Source organism: Euprymna scolopes, chromosome 15 (genome assembly GCF_053919585.1).
Source record: "Euprymna scolopes isolate OS-2025 chromosome 15, ASM5391958v1, whole genome shotgun sequence".
NCBI classification, from domain to species: domain Eukaryota; kingdom Metazoa; phylum Mollusca; class Cephalopoda; order Sepiida; family Sepiolidae; genus Euprymna; species Euprymna scolopes.
The window spans coordinates 72,124,073-72,147,298 of NC_136496.1; the positions used below are offsets into that span (position 1 = coordinate 72,124,073).

Here is a 23,226-nt window from a genome sequence, read left to right on the forward strand (position 1 = left end):
TCTGACTTTGGTAAAAAGGCTTTGCTTTAAATTGCATGCAAACAAGAGATAGAACAAAGTATAGATAAAAAAGATTTAACAAAGCTGCAAACATTGAAATTTGGAATGGAAGAAAAAAAAAATGTAATAATTATTGAAATTATATTTTTTAAAAATTCAATATCAGATTTATGATTCCATCATTCTGCTCTTGTGCAAAATTGGTTCCAACTTACTCATTGGTGTGACTAAATTCCTGAAAATCGCAACAGATTGGAGTGCTGAATGAAAATAATTTTACCATAACTCTTAGGTTATCGCAAAAATAAAATATTTTTAAAATGGAGATTTTCTCTTGAAATATCAAAAGTTCTTCCATTTTCCCGGATTTTTTGTTGTTTTTAACAAGATAATGGTCTTCAATTGTTTGTTTTTGTCTGTCCTCATATTCACCATACCAGTTTTCTGTATTGCTTTCAACCTTAATAAATACCCATATACAACTTAGTGTTTGTGTAGATTGGTGATCTTTTAAATTGATGCATTTCAGGTGAAAACATTATCACATACTTGTGTGTCATGTCAAAATTAGTATAAATTCCAAAAAAATTATCCAGTACAAGTAAAAATAGAATTTATCAAACTATCGAGTTTTATTGTCGGGTTTAATATGGAAGATTTGTACGACCAATTCAGCATGACAAACTTATCTCCCTTGACTTCAATTAAAGGTTCAACATTTTTTAAATAGAATGTAACTGTGGATGATTTTTTTGTTAAAAATACAGCTAGCACATATATTGAATCATATTTTGTAATTTTTGGAATTCATACTAATTTCACCATGGCATGTAAGTATGTAACAAATTTTTCACCTGAAATACATTGGTTTAAAATATAACCAATCTAAACATGCACCCATCTTAAAAAAAAAGAAAAAAAAGAAAAAAAAGAAAAAAAAGAAAAAGCAAAGAGACTTCAAAAAGACAAAAGAGAAAGAAATGTACCTCTGGACTTGGTTCAAAATCAGAGTGGGTAAAAGGACCCGTTCTTTCCAAGATTTTCTTTAAATGGCTCCATCGGTCACTCCATTCAGAATCCATCCTGAAGTGAAAAAGAAAAATATGATAAAATAATAATGCTCAGAACTAATAATCACCAGTATTTATTTACTTATAGATAAAAAAAAAAATTATTAATCTCTTTGGTCATTATAGAAATTGATATGTTAAAAGTTAGAAAATAACGGGCAGCCAACGATTCCCCCACTATCAAACAATCATGAGGTTGCTTGCACGGCAACTTACAAGGCTAATCTGCTTGCCAGTTGGTTTGCCTCAAACTCCACACTGGACCCGGCACACCACTCCCTCCCCGACTTTCCTTTGCGGACAGACGCCACACTAGACAATTTGAAAATCACCCTTTCTCAGGTACATGGTATCATAAAAAACCTAGACACCTCAAAAGCATGTGGACCAGATCTCATCCCGGATGTGCTATTAAAAAAATGCTCTGCCAAGGTTGCTCCAGTTCTCCCCAAACTTTACAATAAATGCCTTAACGAATCTTGTTTTCCCAGTTGCAGGAAAACCGCTCCTGTGGTACCAGTCTTCAAGAATTCTGGTGAAAGAACTGACCGACTAAATTATCGCCCCATTAGCCTCCTCCCGCTTTTCGCCAAAATATTTGAGTCCTTAGTTAATCAAGCCCTAGTCCAACACCTAACAGCCGCTAAATTCCTGACCGACAAACAATATGGATTCAGGCAAGCCTGTTCAACAGCAGATATCTTAACTGTAGTCTCTGAACGTATATACCATTCACTGAACAAAACAGGGGAAGGTAGAGCGGTAGCCCTTGATATATCTAAGGCTTTTAGGGTATGGCACGATGGTCTTAGGAAAATTAGATCATGTGGTATCACTGGTAGAATACACAATGTAATTAAATCCTTCTTAAGAGAAAAATCCAAGTTGTCTTCGATGATCGTACATCTAAACAATATGACATAAACGCGGGAGTACCTCAGGGGTCTATCCTTGGGCCTTTATTATTCCTGATATTCATAAATGACTTCCCTGATAAGAGTTTCAGAGATGGGTATATTTGCCGATGACACCACTCTCTAACAGATATGAGGGGAAAACAAATGTATATCTAAGGAAATGGCAGAAACACTAGAGGACCTCCAATCTGTAGTGGAATGAGGACAAAAATGGATGGTCACATTCAATGCTGCTAAGACTAAGTTTGTTCCATTTAAGAACTACAAGAAACCCTCTCTACCACCAATAACAATGGCCAAGAACACAAGTACTTTTAAACTCCTCGGCCTAACGTTTACAGGGAATATGAACTGGAATAGATACATTGAGAGTATTGCCAAGGCTGCTACAAAGAAGGTGGGCCCTCTCTACTGTGCTAGAAAATTACTTACGCCCGAAAGTATCCTGTACCTCTATAAGGCCACCATTCTCCCATGTATGGAGTACTGTTGTCACATTTGGGCTGGTGCATCTGCTGCTTGTCTCATTCCTGGACAGGGTTCAAAAGAGAGTCGCCAACCTGATAGGTCCTGAACTGTTATCTAGGCTTCAACCTCTGTCCCATCAACGAGATGTTGCATCCCTCTGCCTGTTCTACAAATACTTTAATGGTGAATGCTCTGACGAACTGCAAACATTTCTACCTCCTCGACATAACTACCCCCGACAAGCAACTAAATCCGACCCCTTTACAGTAGAGATCCCTAGGTGCAAGAAAGCCTTTTACTCCAATAGTTTCTTCCCCAGAACTGCAAGTCTTTGGAACTCCCTTCCAGGATTCTGCTTTCCCAACTGTATTGATATGCAGAAGTTCAAGTGTAATGTAAACAAACATCTTTCTACTCATTTCTCTTCATAATGCCCCCGCAAATTATGTCCCTGATAGTAGTCCCCTACTTCAAAGTGGCACTGTGCCTTGTTTGGGGTGAAAATTGAATTAAAAAAAAAAATTTTTTTAAGTTCAAATTAGTTTTAAATAGCAGTTACATTTTTCAGAAGATTTTATGACACCATTCAAATCTTTCTGATTCTATCAGGGAGTCATTAGGATCTAATTATCAATTTAACAAGAAATCTGATTGTATCAGTTATCTGCCCTTAGTTTGTTAATAAGCTCAATTAACCAATTAGAATCATCATATTCAGTTTAACACCTGTTTGGCATGCGTTAGACAAATTTTAGAAATTTATTTCCAAAGTAAACTATCTCTGGCTAGTTTTTTTTTATCTCAAATTTATATTTATTACTTTCTCTCATGTTTTCTTTGGTTGTTCCCTGCTAAATCATACTACTCTAATTGTTTATTTATCTAACCTAATCACTTATTCCACACACATTTCCCTATACTGTGTAGATTTAATCTTCTTTGAGGTTATCAGATCCAAGTCTGTCTAAGACTTACATTACACATCAATTGTATAATTTCTCTCCATGCAATGCATATCTTCAACCCTCATTGGCCAGTCAAAAATATTTGATACAAGAGTGTTACCAGTATTTAAATGCAGTAGGACATGACAGTAAAATTATACATTTCCTGGCCAGCTGGAGGAGGGGTAGCATTCAAGTTATTCAAACTATTGTCATTTCTTCGTCCTAGGACTTGGTTGGTTGGTTGGTTGTTTTTGTTTTACGGCATATCAACCCATTTCAGGTTATTTAATGGCGAATCCGGTGATTTTGAAGAAAAAATTTTTTAATAGAATATATTTGTTTTTTGCAAGTCAATTTCTATTTAACCCATAGTTGGGACCCTAACAGGTACTACCACTCCGGGTCAGAGTGGACCTGGGAGCAATGGCAATTAAAGGGTGGCTCCACACTCCCCAGAGCCCGCAAGCTGGGACCTCACCATCGGATATAGTTTAAGGTCATATCCAGGACCCCTAGGACTTGTAATTGAGTTTTAGGGTTATACAATCAAGGAGTTGGCCCAAAGTATCACCAGCGTTGAGAACGTGTGGGTTTTTTTTTTTTTTTTTGTTTTAGAACAATACAATACTTAACACGAGTTTTAAAGAGTGTTCAGATTTAATCTAAGCCAATGTAAATGTGTGCAGAACAGGAATCTTTATTGGTATGGTTACATTAAAAGAATTAATGAGAATTGTTGTAGAACAGTTGAGGTAGCAAGGCAAGTTGGCAAAGGACAGCCAAGAAAAACATGGAAGTGGCAAGTATGAATACCTGGCCAGTGACAGGTTAGTTTTGAAGTCAATTTCTAAAAGCTGTCCAATACATGTCAGCATGCAAAACAGACGTTAAACCAAATACGATGATAAACATAACAGTAAAATCATGAATTCAATGAAATCCTTATAATGGCAAGAAAAGATTTAAAGAACAAATTCTTTCCAGCTACAGATTGTCAACAGGAAATGTAAACCACCTCCAAAACTTTTCAATAGAAATATGACCAATCTTGATTCCAGATTTAAAAGGATACATACATATAGTGTGTGTGTGTGTGTGTGTGTGTGTGTGTGTGTGTGTGCAGTCAGCACCAACCCTATTCAGGGTTTAACCGGCTTCCTCCTTCGAAGGAAGTTTCATGGTAGTATGAAATTTACAAGCGGTCCCCAGTCGCATGTATATCCAGTTAGGGGAGATGACGACGGTAGGTTCTTGCAACTTTTTGCAGAGAAGTGTCAACTTCCTCCTACATACAACACCTAGACTTCCCAAATTGGTTACCCATTTTAGTAATGACCAGGCTCAATGTTGCTTAACTTTGGTGATCTGACGGGAACCGGTGTGTCAACATGATTATGCCATATATACATATAGTGTTCAACACAAGAACAGAACTCCAGTACTGTTGAGGTTGAGTCTTCCTTTGAAGTTATGAGATCTAAACCCATTTTAAAACTCACATTAAACATTTATCGTATCATTCTCATCATTTCTTTCCAGGCATGGACTTGTATCAGTAAATGATGTAGACATTAGATGTAGAGTGTTAAAGTCAGAAGAACCAAATTTAATGCTACAAAACATAGCTGCAGACTGCCAAATACTTATAAGTATTAAAGACTAAAAATATTGAAAAGTCAGACATTGGTCACATAAGATATGTCAGAAAGCACATTCCAATTCTCCTAAACAAGTCAAACCAAAAAGAGATTTCTTTCACTCTCCTACAAAAACAAGCCACCCCAGTACAAAAAAAAAAAAAAAAAAAAAAAAAAAAAAAAAAAAAATCAGGAAAAATTACTCTCTAGCCACTGTTTCCATTATGGAGCCTTTCATTAGTTTAGGAATTGCCTATATCATTTTAAAATTTGTAATAAAATTCGGCATAAAGATTAACATCCACAAGAATAGGCAAAGAGGACAGCACACAAAGTACATACAGGTAAAAATTCTGAATAAAAATATCAAGTTCTAACTACAGCTTTCATTTATCCATAATCAACTTGCGCATATGGAAAAGGTTGAAAAACCAGCCATGCTTAAAACCAATAAAATAATGCACCTCTCCAACCTTCAGTCAACAGCGGTAATGCTCTGCTGGTTGGTAATGGTAGAAATAGCTTTCCTCCAACCCTTGAGTCTGAAGTGATGATTATTCAGACTTTTGATTCTTCAGAGACTAAAACATCCAACCCTAACGCTTCGCATTCTTATGAGTTTGACTCAAACTTCTAAAACTTCTTTTTCAGACTCCGATGCTCTTTACATTTCATGGAGGAGAAAAATGAAGTAGAAGAATCTACAAAATCAGGAGTTTGTAACACATTGGCTTGATTGTTTTTCTCTGCTTAATGGCATATCAACACTTTTGGGTTATTTATTGCCAAAACAATATTTTTATCAAGGATTTATTTGATAGAATACATCGAACACAAGTTGCTGTTTTATTCATAGCTGATAGAAAAATCTGGGTGTATATTTATTCCAAGTATATTAATATGTATTTGAACACATTAGATCTGATAAGCAGAACTAATTCCATCATCTGTGAGAGTATCCATTATGCCAATTAGGCGCCCTGTAGTTCTGAAAATTCAGTTTATTTCAAACCAAGATCAATACAAGTGTTCAGCATATTTGTTTATTCCCTTCATTATTTTAAATTGATAAACATTTTCTCGTGTTTATTCAGTTTTTAAATTAAAATACTTGGAACCTTTGTGCACACCTTAAAAAAAAAAAAAATAGACTTAAAAAATAGGCTTAAAAAAATAAAATTTAAAAAATTGTTAATTGAAATGAGTATTTTTTTTTGTATTTTTTTTTTTTTTTTTTGGAGAGGAGGCACAATTGAATCACTTAACATTAATACAACACTAACCTGATAATGGATATAATTTCCCACACAACTTTTTCTTTCCCCACAATATTTCATTAATTCAAAGAATGCAGTTTTACTAAATATATACAACCAAAATTATTCCCGATCAATATACCATTGACTGCTCCTACTATTTGTTATATAGAACAATGTGTAACGTTGCTTGAATCAGCAGAAGCCGAATCGGACATTTAGTTGTGCCGGATTTTGATTGTACATAAGGGGGTTTACTAAAATTGTACAACAAAATAATGTATGATTATTTGATCCTGCTGCTGATTTACCGTTTTGCTTACTTTTTGGCTTAAGAGAGAATTTACACGAACGAGCTACTGGGTTTGTAAGCACAAAATATCATAAAACTTATAGTATTATTAAATTAAACAACAAAATGAATTTACTCACAAATTTCAATCAAGGTTATTTTTGACAAATTTTAGATACATAAAAAAATACAATTACAATATTTTTTTCCAATTCTGTGTGCCCCTTTTTCCATTTTTTGTTAAAAATCTTTGTAAAAAAAAAAATTAAAAAAAATAAACTTGACTAAAGATTAGTCGTGCCTTGGTTTTACTAATTTTGCATGACTAAAAATTAAACACGATTTTATGTACGTCTAATTAAAACCTGAAACAATTATTTGACACACTGTATTAAAAAAAATAATAATTGTCTCAGGCGTTATGGGTTTAATTAGTCAAAGCAACTTCGTCACAGGTGATTTACTAGCAGTGTCAGAAACCGACATTAAAAATGCGTGAAAAAAATTGAATAATTCGACCTCCTATCTTTCCAAGCTTATAACTAGTTGAAAAATGTAATCCAAACCCTAATTTTTTTTCAATTAAAAGGAGCAAAAACCAAATTTTTAAGATAACAGGTTTAATAGCAAATTATACAATATTTGTTTGTTTAAATCGGTTCACTTTAAAAAAGATTTGAAAATCAACGAAATTTCGATTATAAAAAATATATAAATTCCAAAAAAATCACTTGCCTATAAAAAATACTATTTAATGTGTACTTCCATTCTTCATTAAGAATTTATCCATATTTATATTTTAAAATTCCATTTATTTTTTAAATAAAAGAATTTTTTTAAACGACTATTTGAAAAAAAACGCCATTATGTAAGCATTTTTATGTTATCAAAACGTCGGAAGTAGTGTTTGTTCTTGTTTTAAACTACGGATGGACAAAAGTAAAAACCACACGTTCACGTTAGTTGTCTAGCCTTGTGCGTGAAGAAATATGTATCCTCATAGTTCAAAAATAGTTAAATTTTACTTATAAGTTTTTGCCTTAAAAAAAAAAAAGTCAACGAATTTTTTTTTCTTTTCTCAAAGAAATACATAAATTTTTGATTTAATATATTTTAATTCTTTATCAAGTGAATTTTTTTTAAATATCTAAAAAAAAAAAAAAAAAAAAAAAAAAAAAGAAAGAAAACATTGAGTGAAATAGAAAAAATTGTCGTCAGCATCCAATACTTACTTGACAATATTTACTTAACATAAGCTCCCACTTAAAAAAAAAAACGTGGTTTTTAAAAAACAAAAGAAGTTTTACACTTTGGACAGGTAAATTTCCAAAAAACACTTTTTTGTTGTTTTAAATTAAAATATTTTATTTATTGATCTTTTATTTTCAATTTGTGATATATAAAACTTTGGTACGTAAATCATTTAAATTTTAAGACATTTCAAAATGGGGGGGGGGTGAATTTAAAAAAAAAAAAAAACGTTTGTCTAAAATATTATATTTGGTTTATTGGTAAAAGCATAAAATTTCACATTGACCCTGAAAATATCGTAAAAATTGAACCAATAGAAAAATCGATAGATTTTTAAAGTTTAAAAATTGAAACATATTTAACTCGTAAAATTCAATTGATTTCATTACATAAAAAAATGGCTGCATGAAGGCATGCCGGCACTTTGTAAACACTGTTTTTAAAAGATAAAAAATAATATTTCTATTATTTTTTAAACAACTTTAATAGTTTATTTTGGAAGTATATTCCATAAAGAAAATAAACAACCCACTTTAAAATGAGAAATTACAAGTTTTTTTATATTTTATTCGCAGTCTTGTGTTAGGGGTGTCAAAAATTCCAAAATTCTGATACACCTAGTGATTTACTCAATTCGTCAGCACAAAAAAATCTTGTATTATTTTAATAATAAAATTCAAGTTTCGGTAGAGGTTATTTTTGGCAAATATATTTTTTTTTCATACCTAAAGATATTTACAAAAAAATAAAATTAAAAAAAAATATTCCTTCTTAAGCCAAAAGGTAAGCAAAAGGGTAAATTTTTACATTAGGTCCACCTTCACAATTTTCTTTAAATGACGACTATACTGAATAAGAAAATCTCATTTAAATTTTGCAGAGACAAGTAGTTTTTGAGATATAAAGACTCGTATTATCCCCTGTAATTCACTGGCCGCCATGTTTGTATGTCCATGCCAATTCACTGTTCACATTAGAAATGTCAAATTTATAGGTTTTCAGGTATGCTAACAATGAATATCACAGTTAAATTTAGGGCAAATATCCCCCCAAATGGATATTTATTCCAAAAGCCGTTCTTAAAATAGGAAGGTTGGAGACATTTATTCCAAAAGCTGTTCTTAACATAACTCAAGGAAGTGAAAAAGTAGTAATCGTTTCATTTTACACACATGCATATTACTAATTTCTCGGTTGTGAAAAAAAAAAAAAAGAAAGTGGATTTGTTTCCGCTAAGTGGCAGTGTCGGTCCCAAAGTAGTAGTGCATAATACAGGTCTTTATATCTGGAAAAGTGCTTGTCTCTGCAAAATTTAGATGAGATTTTCTTATTCAGCATAGTCGAAAACCTATAAAAGTTGTCATTTTAAAGAAAATTGTGAAGGTGGACCTAATGTAAAAAAAATATACCAAACAAAATAAATAAATAAAAATACAACTATATATATATATATATATATATATATAAAATTATTAAAGACAAACATTTTCCCAATCCAGTGTGCCACTCTTGGGAGAACTGGATTTTTCTCACATCTAAAACAGACCTTATATCTAACTGTCCTCTTCCAGTAAATAACTATTCTATTATTATTATTATTATTATTGATGTTTGGCAATATTTAAATATTGAAATTATACGAAATTGTTTCATTTAAGCAAAACCTCAAAAGATATTTGTCAAAAATAAACTCTCGAATTTTATAAACAAAAGAAAAACAAAAAAAACGCCTTATAAAAATAGCATTATTCAAAAAGTAATAAATTTTTTTCTTTTAACTTAAGAGAACTTTTTTCTTTTTGGACTCTTATTAAAAAAAAAAAAATTCCCCTAATAAATAAATAAAAAACTTATTTTGGCTGAAGACTTGACAGATTCTACTATTTACAAAGATTTTCTAGTGTTACGTTGTTATTGTGTTACAAAATTAAAAAAGATCACTTGTAAAATTTAATTTGAAAAAAAAAAAATTTAAAAAAAAAAAAAACTTGACTAAAAGTTGCGACTGTGAATTCGTTCTATTTTTATTTTATAAACTTGTATATTATTTATTTATTTACAAAGATTAAAAATAAAAATAGCACACTGGGTTGAAAAAAGTCAGTCTTTAAGAATTTGCCAAAAATAAGCGCGACTGTGACTAAAGTGTTTTTGTTTATTTTAATAACATTTTTTGTGCTGACGGACTTAGTAGATCGTTCGTGTAAGAGGAAATATTTAATAAAAATCGGGAGTTTTCTTTAGTAAATATCTTTTTAGATATGGACTTAAGATATTTGCCAAAAAATAACCTCTCGAAACTCCCGAGTAAATTCATTTTATTGTTTATTACAAGATTGTTCGACGATGCTTTACGCTGCGTCGAAGTTGCTTTAATCAGCAGCAGTGGTAATTAGCCGTACATTGATCGTACATAATTTTTAGTCTTACATATTTAGTAAAATCCCCAAAACAATAATATAAAAAAAAATCCTTTCTATGAATATAATTGGTTAAGAAAACACTTATTTTTAATTAGTAAAAATGTCAGAAATATATCGAATGCTTTAGATTGATTTTTAACCATCTTGCATGAATCAAGCGTCAATTTACGAGTGGCATATGAGAGTCAAGGAAGGAAGGGAGTCTGAAGGATGATGAGAGTTGTAAGAGAAGTAAGGCAGTGAGAACACCAGAGCTGATTGGCCAAATGAAGAATTTCATGAATAAGGACCTTTGTGGGTCTATAGAGACAATAAGTACAGTTTGATGTCAGTGTGAGAACTGTACACAGCCAGGAACTGAAGATGCTGAAGATTTGTGTGAATGCACCAGTTCACAATTCCATCCTTGTCACAGACTATTTGAAAATGCGCATACCTCATCCTCCCTATAGTCCAGACCTTGCTCCCTATGACTTTTGGCTATTCCCTAAGCTCAAGGAAAACAGAGGCTGTCATTATGAGACAATCGACACAAGAGGACTTCCATGGGGTCTTCCAGAAGCTGTTGGAACGGTACAAGTGCATTGCAGCCGGAGGAGATTACTTCAAAGAGGACTAGAGTTCCATGTGTGTACTATCAATAAAGTGCCTATGCAAAAGTCTTGAACCTTATTGAAGGCATCTCATTGAAATGATACAGCAATGAACACTTATCTATTTGACACAAAAAGTTGTTTGCTTTTTTTTTTTTTTTTTTTTTCTGTTAGTGATAATATCAACATCAGTCTTCCTCTCTGCCCTAGTAACTGCAATAATGGATAACAATTAAAAAGTAAACACCAACAACATTTTGCTTAACATTGGCGTGCACTTTAAGGCTTTATTCTTTTACAACGCTGTAAGGTTACACATTCCCATCACCTGCTCTCGGGGAGAGGGGGGGGGCACAATGACAGAGCTGCAAAAAAAAAAAAAAAAAAAAAAAAAGACTTCTCTTGGTTCACCAACCAAGAAGAAAACTTTCTTCTTCGCAAAGTCTCATTTCGAACTTCTTATTCATGACTTTATACCCTGACACTTGACTAGTTAAGTTTTGACTTCTAATGGAAATTTTTTTTTTATATAACTTAATTTAACTTTCTGCGAAAAAAAAAACGTTTTTAACATGATTTTTTTTTTTTTTTTTTTTTTTTTTTTTTTTTTTTTACACACATCTAAATATTGCAACATTTAAAAGAAAATCTTTTCAAATGAATAAATGAAAAATATACCAATAAGACTAAAAAAACAGTAATGAAAATAAAATTCTGAAAATAAAGAAAATTGGGCAAATGTCAGAGACAAATAATTATATTAAGCCATACAACAACCACCACCAAATCTAACCGATATTATGTAAAATAAACCATGGCAGAATATGAATTAAAACATCTACAAGGAATAATTGAAAAGGATTTGATAAGTCAGGTATTATTTTAGGGAACACCTTTTCTTTTATTTTCTTTAATACTGTAGAGTCATCATTTATAAAGGACTAGAGACCACTCAAGGATGACGATTAATGATTGTTAGTGAGACAACACTGATGATCAGTGATGGTGGAAACCAAATAGAATTTATTTTAGAAGAACTAGTTTACATTGGACTTGAAAATGGTTATACAATAATCTGCTGGGAAGTAACTCCACTGTATTGTGTTCCACAGATAAGCAGTTTCAATGAAAAAAACTCTGCTCATGGAATTTTCGGTTAGCTTTAAGTACATATAGAGAGTAGGTGAAATTGCTGATAGTGGTTATAGCTAGTCAACTATTTGTCATGAATATCTTACAGGGAGGGGCCATAGAGCACCTGCATAATAATATGATAGAGCAGAGATAGACTTGCAACATCTGTGAGAAAGAGACAGCAGGGAAAAGCAAAGGACATCATCCATCAGATTCCGAAGATCTCCAAATGTAAATTTAACAGTTTTAGAATGTGCAATTCTATTTTTGTAGAAAACAGTCCTACCTTCTGTATTATAATTTTACTATTGAGGAATAAAAATTATAACTTTATCATCAGAAGAATAAAGAATAGTAAGGTGGGAAATTAACAAAAAACTCTTTAGGCCATGGCATTTTGAAGCTAAGTGCTTATCAGAAGAGTCAGGCCAGAATTATACAAAATGCAAATATAGAAAACCTGGCTTAGTAACGTTTAGATATGAAATTAGAATGAATGAATAGGATGGTAAAAAACAAAAGTAGGAACAACATAAGGGTAAATCGGAAGGTTAGTTGAAGATAAGCTTTTTGATAACACATTATATATATATATATTTTTTTTTTTTTTTACATTTTCACCCCAAACAAGGCAAATTGCCACTTTGGTGTAGGGGCTTACTATCAAGGGCAACAACTACTGGGTTTCTATGTAGGGATTTGGGCAGCAAGATGTCGGTTCACGTTACACTTGAGGGTTATTCCAGCCCAATTCATCCAGCCCCGACACACCCCCTCTTGGATTTTTTTCATATTTACACCATACAAACTTTGGGTTAAAACTAAGAGAAATCTGCAATTTCAGCCCAGTTGGATTTCAGGAACATATTTTTTTTCACAGTTGGTTTCGGCCTGGAAATCAAAAATTGCTATCTCATGACGTAGAATTTTCGACCCCCGGCGTTTTACAAAATTTGCATTTTTGTTGCAAAAAATAAAGCTCTGGAGCTAAATATTCACACATATAAGGTTTTGAGGGCAAGGAATCCAAAAATCATGGTTAGAAAGATGGCAAATGAGAGGAAGTACCTTATTTTTACCATTTTAGGTGGTGCCGCAGCACTTTTTTAGAGCTTGTTTGGGGCGATATTTTATTGAGAAAAAAACATAACTGTGGTGCTTTGCCAGACTTCTCCTTTGGATTTTTAAAGTGACAATGGGTTGGAAATTACAAAAATCAAATAAAACCTTTCGGCATATTTGACATTTCCAGACACTAAAGCCTCAAAATTGGCATTTTTATAAAAATTTAAGGATTTTTTGGTGAATTTGGCAACAATCTAATCTTAAGTTATGATCAATATCTAGAGCTGAAAAAAGACTTGGATCGACCCATTATAGCCCATTTTCATAATATAATGTCAAATTACATCATATAAAAGGATATGGACCCCTACTTCACAGTCAAAATGGACAAAAAATACCCATACCCTCAGATTTGGCTGTAATTTGCTGTGCAGATAGACAATATAGAAACTAAGAAATCCTGAAAATTTGAGCATCTAATTCCAAGCGGTTTCCGATTTAGAGCATTTTTTGTTTTCGTTTTTGCTGCATAATGTGGCGCCCGGGATAAATTTTGTGATGTCATTTCTTTGAATATTTTCTGATTGAAAGATCCTATGGCTCTGAAAATTTGCACAGGTAAGTATTTTGACCCAAGGAATCCAAAACTGGCATCAGATTTGCTAAAAAGTGAATCCTTATAGAGATATTAAGGGTTTTTGGATTTTTTACCCACATGCCCCAAAATCCAATAAAAAAGGGTGTGGCTGATATGGTAATGCATTTTTTTTTTCATATATTTTTTCTAGACACAATAAATTACCGCTGGACCAAAAATGTTAAAAAGTTCTTGTTCCGTTCACTCACAGTTTCTGTTGAAAGTCAGGTCTATTTTCGATGATAATGAAAAATATTCCCTTCCCTATTAGATGTAATAATTAATTTAGACATTTGCTAAACTGACATCATACCTTAATTTTGGAATAAATTTGCAAGTAAGCCAGATACTAAAAAGTTCTGATAACAATTTCAACAATTTCACAGGCCTACAGTCTTCAAAATTAATTGATAAGGGTTGAAAACACCAAGTTATGATAAAAGTATGCTATTTTTTTAATAAGAAACTAGTAATAGGATGGTAAAAATCTTAAACTTTTAGTACTATCTCAATCCAACAATTTTTATTAGAAAACTTCTTCAGAAACATTTTAACCCTCAAAATACCACAGTATTTTGATCCAACTTTTAAAACTTTCGTCTATATCTTTCTGAAAATGCGATTTTTTGCTCAGATCTTCCAGCTTCCTGAATATTTTTAACCTATCATATAGTGTCAAAAAATCATAAATTTACAAAATAATTTTTTTCAGGGATGTCCTTGAGAGTAACCCCTATAAAATTCTTAAGAAATTCCAAAATAATAAAAGTGACCTGATCTAAATGAAATGATCTAAATTATTAGCCTAATTTTGTGAGCATTGGTAATAAAGTTCATGTCCAGAAACGGCTCCTATTATGCAATCTTAAGGAGCTTTATGTAGCTTACAAAGAAAGCTATCCTGAACACAAAATAGGTCTTTCAAAGTTCTGTAAGCTCCGTCCAAAATGGTGCGTCACCGTCTTGACATCAGGTTCTCATTCAGTTTGTGTTTGCACCCACCATCAAAATACCAAATTGCTTGTTGACTGCTTTGTTTCAACTGTCAAGACTCAGCTCAGAAGGAAAGCTGAAGAATCCAGAGATGAGAGTGCTGCTAATGTACCAACTGAAAATCCCAATTTTAATATCACTTACAAAGATTTGATGGCCTTGGTAGTTTGCGACACCAATAGTCTTGAATGTATGGTCCACCGTTGTCCTAAATGCCCAGGTTTCCCTGCTCTAGAGAAGTATATCAGAGATAAATTTACTGAATTGGAAATTGACAGTGAGATGTCATATAGTCAGTGGGAGAGTGTGGATAGGACAATGCTACGGACACAGATGGCTGATGTAGATTACTTCATAGAGATATTGGTATACAATGTTGATAATCTAACGACCCATTCCTTCACAGCAAAGAGCCAAGCGCAGTATCTAAAAAAGAGAAGAGAAGAAATAACTGAGACCGAATGTATACTTCTCTTGGACTTTGCGGAAAATTATCACTACGTGGTGCAAGATGAGATCCAGGGATATCACTGGAACAAAGACCAGTGTACCATACATCCAGTGGTAATTTATTACAAAGATAACAATGGTAAACTTCAACAGATCTCATTATGCATCATTTCAGATGACCTTGAGCATGACACCTGTTTTGTGCATGAACTGCAAAGAATGGTGATGTTGTACATCAAAGAGAAATTTCCCTGGATCAAGAGTGTAGAGTACTTCAGCGATGGCTGTGCTGCCCAATATAAAAACTTCAAAGCATTTATTAACCTTTGCCATCACTCATCAGATTTTGGAATTGATGCAACTTGGGCATTTTTTGCAACTAGCCATGGCAAATCACCCTGTGATGGAATTGGTGGGGCTGTCAAACGCAAAGTTCTCCGTGCCAGCTTGCAAAGGCCAATAAAAGACCAAATACTCACTTTTCATGCTGTTGCAGACTTTTGCAGATCATCGATCACTGGTATCATGTTTCTAAAGATCGACAAAGAAGACATGGTTTCAGTTCGAGAGAAACTTCAAATGAGATATAAACTGGGAGATACTGTGCCTGGTACAAGGAGCTGTCACTATTTCAAACCAACTTCTCAGTTTACTATTCAGGGCAAGCAACTGAGTGCTGACACAACGATCTTTATCGACCATTCTTTCCTGGACATGCCTACGCCGCTAGATGAAACTCTGGAGTTGCTCAAATGCAATGACTACATTACTTGCATTTTTGATGGGTATTGGTGGTTAGCATTGATTGAGAGTGTCAACAGGGAAGAGAAAGATCTTACTTGCAAATTCCTGCATCCACATGGACCATCACATCAATTCCACAGGCCAACTAATAGGGATAGAGGCTATATTCCACTAAGCAAGGTCGTTATGAGAGTGCAGACCCCAAGTATTTCAGTGAATGGTAGAACATATTTCATCACCAAGGAGGAGAAAAATAAGACTCAGAACTATTTTGACAGATTAAGTCGATAGTTGGAGTTATAACAAATGTCTGTTTTATATTTGTTTGACAGTTTTTCTTATGATAAACTAGATTATGCATCAGTCTTTTATTTTCGACTATTCTTGAACTTCTTACGTCAGTACTGTTGGGGAAGCAGGGACCTGGAATGGAATTCCAGAGTCTAGCAATTCTGGAGAAGAAACTATTGGAGTAAAAAGATCTTTTACATCTAGGGATCTCTACAGTGTGGGGGTGGGATTTAGCAGCCTGTCGGGTTTGTCGAGGGTGCTCACATCGTGGGGGCACAAGTGATTGCAGTTCATCAGAGCATTCACCACTAAAATACTTGTAGAAAAGGCAGAGGGATGCAACATTTCGTCGATGGGACAGAGGCTGAAGCTTAGATGCCAGTTCAGGGCCTATCAAGTTTGCGAGTCTTTGGAACCTTGTCAAGGAGCGAGAGACTAGTAGCAGATGCACCAGCCCAGATGTGACAGCAATACTCCATACATGGGTGAATGGTGGCCTTATAGAGGCACAGGATACTTTCGGGCGTTAGTAGTTTTCTGGCACGGTAGAGAGAGCCCACCTTTCTTGCAGCGGCCGTGGCAATGCCTTCAATGTAATTGTTCCAACTCATGTTTCCTGTGAACGTTAGGCCAAGGAGTTTGAAAGATGTACTTTCAGATAAAGAGTCGTTGGCCATTGCTATAGGTGGTAGAGAGGGTTTCTTGTAATTATTGAATGAAACTAGTTTAGTCTTGGCAGCATTGAACGCGACCAACCACTTTTGTCCCCATTCCACCACAGATTGGAGGTCTTCCTCTAGTGTTTGTGCCATTTCTTGAGAAATGTGTTCATTCGTCTTCCTGTCGTGCCTGCTATAGAGTGTAGTGTCATCAGCATATATACCCATCTCAGAGGCAATTTTGTCGGGGAGGTAATTTATGAATATCAGGAACAATAGAGGTCCAAGGATAGAACCCTGGGGCACCCTCGCATTTATATCATATTGTTTAGATGTACGACCATAGACGACAACCTGGATTTTTCTCTTATCTAAGAAGGATTTAATTATGTTAAGTATTCTACCAGTGATACCGTATGATTTAATTTTCCTGAGGAGACCCTCATGCCATACCCTGTCAAAAGCCTTAGATATATCTAGAGCTACTGCTCTACCCTCCCCCACTTTGTCCAGTGAATGGTATATACGTTCAGAGATCACAGTTAGGATGTCTGCTGTGGAACGGGCTTGTCTAAATCCATATTGTTTGTCAGTCAGAAGTTTAGCATCTGTAAGATGGACTAGAGCATGGTTAATTAAGGTCTCAAATATTTTGGCAAAAAGTAGGAGGAGGCTAATGGGGCAATAATTTGATGGGTCAGTCCTTTCGCCAGAATTCTTGAATACTGGTACTACAGAAGCAGTTTTCCAACAGCCCGGAAAGCAAGCTTCATTAAGGCATTTGTTGTAGAGTTTGGAGAGAACTGGAGCTACTTCGGCTAAGCACTTTTTAATAGCACAGCTGGGATAAGATCGGGTCCACATGCTTTTGAAGTGTCAAGGTTTTTTATGATAGCATGCACCTGAGCAGGGGTGGTTTTCAGATCGTCTGGCATGGCATCTGTCCGCATAGGAAAGTCAGGTAGGGGGGGGGTTGGAAGGGTCCAGTGTGGAGTTTGAGGCAAACCGACTGGCAAGCATGTTAGCCTTGTCGGTTGCTGAGGAGACAACCTCGTGATTGTTGGTTAGTGGGGGAATTGCTGATTGCCCATTATTTACTACACTGTTGTAGATTTTCCAGAAGTCTCGAGTTCCTAGTTTTTGTGCTTCGATGCGCTTTTTAGTGGTTTCCGTAAATTCTCTCTTAGCTGTCGCTATTTCTTTCTTAACGTTATTTCTAGCTTCTATATACTTCAGTCTGTTTGAACTGGACTTATGTCGGTTAAACCTACGGTACGCATGCTGCTTTTGAGCAATGGCAGTTGCACAAGTCGACGTAAACCATTGGGGAGAGTGGGGCTTACTATAAAATTTCCGCATGGGAACATGCGCTTCGATTGCAGTTTTGAACCAGTCAGTGGTCTCGTTTGCACATTGTTCAGCAGGGAGAGAAAAATATTTCTCCATGGGGCATCTCTAATTAGTTCCCTGATGGCTTCCCAGTAAGCCTTTTTATAATATCTCATTGTTTTAAGCACTGGCTCTTCAGTTTTGGCTCTAGAGTTTAGGGCGATTTCAACCATTATCACTGCATGATCAGCGTTCCCGAGTGGGTTGTGAGCCTTCGTTATGCAGTCATCGGGAACTGTGGTCAAAAACAGATCTAGAAGTGATGCGTGTTGTTCTTCCTGGTCAGGGAAACGGGTTGGAAACGTAACAATTTGTGATAGGGAGTAAGATATAGTGAAGCTATGAGTTGTGCTGCCCGCTGCATCTGTGTAAGTAGAGAATCCAAGCCAGTTTTTGTGATGGACATTAAAGTCACCAAATACATGTATTTGTGCACTAATGTCGAGGGACAGTGCCGTGTCTATGCTGTCAGATACTTTGTTTATTATGTTGCAGTCCTGAGTCGAGGGAGAGTGGTAGAGAAAATAATAGTAGCTAATATTGTGTTGCATGTTTATTCTAAAGCACATAAAGGCTTGATCATCTGTTTCTAGGTTTGTTTCTCTAGTCAGGGGGAGGGTATTACGAATGTAAACTCCAAGTCCGTGCATGTGTCTGTCAGAGTCCTTACGGCAGAGTGGGAGATATCCAGGCATGTTAAAGTGGTTAGAGGGGATGGAGGAGTGTAGGTTAGTCTCACTTAGTGCTAGGATATCCAGGGTATTTGTTAAGAGAAATGCTTAAAACATCAGCTAAATTAGTTCTAAGCCCACGGATATTTGTGAATGCGAGCCTCAAGGTAGGAGGCAAGTTGAATTTGTTTGTCCCTAATCCTGGTTTAAGCTTATTTTTAGATTGTACTGTCATTTTTTTTTAAAGAGTTTCGGTTTAGGTAAGGAGGAGCTAAACAAGAGGTTATGCAGAGCTTCAGACATGCATCACAAGTAGACCATCAGCTGACCTTTCTCCAATTAGGATTGTGGCCTCAGGAAAGCCCACCGGGGATGAGTGCAGGGTCCCTTTTCATGCGCCTCATGGCACTACAAACAACCCAATTATTATTCAACTGTTGATGGAGCAGCCGCTCTAAGCGCTACCAAAGAGTTAGGGCTCCTGTACTACCAGTCGGGAACAGCAGCTATATATATATAGATAGAAAGAGAGAGTGGAGAGAGGAGAGAGTTACAGGCGAAAAAAGTTAACTTGTAAAATAATTCAACAGAATTTTAGCTGTAAAAAAAAAAAAAAAAAAAAAAAGTCTCATGAAAATTATTTCTTTTAATCCATTTGTAAATTTTATGAATACACTGAAAATCAAAATGGATCACAAGCAATTTGTTAAAATTAAACCAAAAATCAAATCTATTTTGTTAAAAATCTTTCACCAGAAATGAAAATACACGCTGTAATAGTGTCCATAAAAGTGAAACAATTCAGAAATTGCAAAATTTCTAAAAATTGCCACTGATGGTTTTCGAAGTTGTAAACAGTAGAGGACACATTATGCCTCATTTTTTTCCGCAGGGCCTTAGAGTCAATGCAGATGCCCATGTTGAAATTCTTCAAACCATTGTTAAGCCTTAGATAGACAACATAGCTAATAGAACAACAGGATTCGGCATCATCCCATAAAGCTCCCAAAACCAAGGATTGGATGGTCGACAATTTTCATAATCATGTCACACCAAACTTATGGCCTCCTAACTCATCAGACCATAATCCTTTGGATTATTAGGTATGGGGCGCTGTTGAAAAGGAAGTTAATAAGTATCCTCATAACACGAAATCCTCTTTACTGGAAACAATATCCCAAGCAATGGAGGGCATAATTAAAAACCACCTGACCAACCTGCAAACTCAGATTGAGTCTGATAGAAACCAAAGGATATAATACTGAATAAAACATAAATTAATATATTTGTTTTGTTACAAAAAAAAATGTACATTTAAACGATTTAAGTTTCATTTTCTGTTTTTCGAAAAGGTATCTTCAGATATCTTACGCATTCGAAGAGTAACTGGTATATTTATTTATTTGCGAATTGTTATCCTCATCTTTATAGTTGTTGTTTCCCAGCGTTTCGGCAAACTATTCCTCTGGCTTTCGTCCGGTTGTTAACCATGACAGGATAGGAATGCCGAGTCTTAATTGTATCCTCAGTAATTACTGCCTTGCATAGTTTTTTTTTGGTCTCAACGTTTTGATCAACTAATCCTCTGGCCAGCTTTGGGTAGGATTGAAACCGCTATCTTCAGACAATGCTCACTTGGAACCTGATGAAAGCCAGAGGGATAGTTGGCCAAAACATCATGAAACAATTATGAAGATGAGGATAACAGTCCACACATATATATATATATAACTACTTCATTTACTCACATACATTAATATACGAAAGTATAAATTTATGCGTAAAATTTATTTACTTCAACAGTGCTCAATATGTAGGTAGAGCTAGTTAGTAAGTTATAAAATATATTGCCATATATATATATATATATATATATATATATATATATAATGTATTCACGTTTACTATATAATTATTTAGAAAGATTTATCCAATAAAGTATAAAATAAGAACATATTGTTTCTAGATGTTGATGAGTATTTTCATGAGTTTGTAATCATTTAACAATTTTATTGTTTAACTGAACCTTTAACGAAGTAATAAGGAGTTTTGTTTTGCGCTGGAGAAGAGATTAACATTTCTGAAACATATGTACACTCATATAGGTTGATTTTTCAAATTTTGGAGCATGAGTACATAATACTTATAATAATGATAATTTAACGGTTTCATTTTCTGCTTTTCTAAAAGTGATTAATGTGTCCTCAAATACCTTACGCACCCTGCATATACTTTCATGTATAAAAAAAATGTTAAACTTAGAAAATATCAGTTTATTTCTGTGAAAAAAATAAACAACCAGATTACATTTTTGTTAATATTTTTTTATCTCTGGTTACATTTTAATGCAACCAGATTTTAAAATATGTGCTTAAAAATTCAACATTATGTAATTTTTTTTTTTAAAAGCGAGTTATAACTTATATGTATAAATGCACCATTGATTCAAGAAAATTTTGAATTAAGGGTGCATTTGGAAACTCATCTGAATGGCCATTGACACTAATATTGTGTTGGTCGAACAGACAACCGGCATCGATTTCTTTCAGCAAACCATTGAGGTTATCCATAGCAACCAACTAGTTCTTTATGAAAATCTATTCCTAGTTGTGTCCCAGTTTGATTTCACAAAAATCATTCAAACAGACGAAACGTGCAGCATTAAAAAAGCCCCAACAAATCAGTTTCTATAGAAAATAAAGTAGGTAAATATAGATTGTCCATATCTTGTAATATATAGAAACAAAAATATTCACTGAAAATATTTTTTAAAGGGTAAGTCCAAGTTATTAATATCAACAACAGCAAGTATAATTATCGATATATAGTTTTTTGTTTAATATGGAATAAGCACAGTTATTGATTGAAAATCTTCACCAATCCAATCAATGTAGTGGAAACGTGCATAATTGGTTATCAGAAATGAATACATATTAGAAAGAATAAAGATTATCAAAAAAGAGAAAATACCAATCCCAGCATAGGCAAAAATATTTTTGTGAACAGAATTTTTGTATCAGTTTTATGTCACCTTGTGAAGATTAAAATCAAGATAGGATGCTACTAAATCTTATGTCTAGAATGCTTATTCCAATATGTATCAAAATTTTGATTACATGATTTTGATTCTAGAAAATGCCTAAAGTTTAAAGACTTACGCTATCTTAAATCATTGAAATTTAGTAAATCTTACCCAATTGGTATCTAATTAATAAGGATTAAATTTCATGCCAATTTGAAATATTTAAATTTTCAAATGAGAGGTTGTGTCCATATTATGCACCTTTAAAAGCCCTAACAAATTAAAATTTGAATATTTATTAATTAATGTCTAATACCTATTGTTAAAATTTCACAAAAATTGAAGGTATCTGAATTTTTACAAAGGATCTCCACCCCAATTGTACCCTTTGCATGAAACTAAATTAAATATACCCTACATTATACATGCTTAATTATTTCACTGATAAAATTTCTTGGAATTTTATGGTGTAATAATTAATTTTAATTTATTCAATTTTATTTTTCATATTTTGCCTATTTCTTTATGTACATGTTTTTTATTGATTAAGTTGTTATATTGTTAAAATGAACTAAAAATCAATATTTCTACCAAAGTGTTCAATATGTGTGTAGAACTTTTCTATAAATAAAATTATATAAACATTGTGAGGAGGCTAAGCAGATCGATCAACACTTCAACATTCTCAGCTTTCATTGGGTCTTTAATTGAAACTTGTAGTCAGAAAATAAAATAAAATTTTCCCAGAATGCAAGCGAAAAGATAGGAAGAATGACCCCTTTCTTTAGATTCTTTAGGTATGCACTACTCTCATCCCCCCTGGGTCATCTAGTTCCACCTTCTACTTCTAATGCCACTGAATTCATTTGCTCACCCATTCCACCTTCCAGCATCCAGAGCATGCTCAGCTGACCACCCAAAGAGTAATTTGATCGCACATTAATGTTAGTCACTAAGCAGATAGCAAATAGAATATAAAAAGTAAAAAGTGAAGTGTTTTTAAATATCATATTCATGCTCGCTTTATATCTTAAATTAACAAAACTAAAAAAAATAAATTTTTTACCTTATTTGTTAACTGGATTTGTATTATCATCCAAACTAGTCGGATCATCTTAACTGGATAATACATAGATGTACACATAAATGCGTCCTTGTATGCACATATCAATACTTCGATATAAATATATATAAATGAAATAAATAAATATATAAATCGATTAAAACCAGCCCAAACGTAAAAATCTGCCGGTGCATATGCAACGACAGGAATATATAAGAGAGAGATAAAAAAAAAAATCCATACAAAATATATAG

At 33.8% G+C, this 23,226-nt stretch overlaps 1 protein-coding gene and 1 pseudogene across 3 annotated transcripts in view; both read right to left on the minus strand.

Annotated features, from left to right (window-relative positions):
* LOC145293897 (NEDD8-activating enzyme E1 catalytic subunit-like) overlaps window positions 1-23,226 on the minus strand; it is a 195,708-nt gene that overhangs the window by 104,568 nt on the left and 67,914 nt on the right. For all 3 annotated transcript variants that reach the window (XM_080140674.1, XM_080140673.1, XM_080140672.1), the window contains exon 2: window positions 987-1,083. In XM_080140674.1, the coding sequence (XP_079996800.1) occupies window positions 987-1,082 (96 nt within the window). In that variant the 5' untranslated portion in view covers window position 1,083. The remainder of the gene's footprint in view (window positions 1-986; window positions 1,084-23,226) is intronic.
* On the minus strand, window positions 4,689-4,807 carry LOC145294280 (5S ribosomal RNA; annotated as a pseudogene).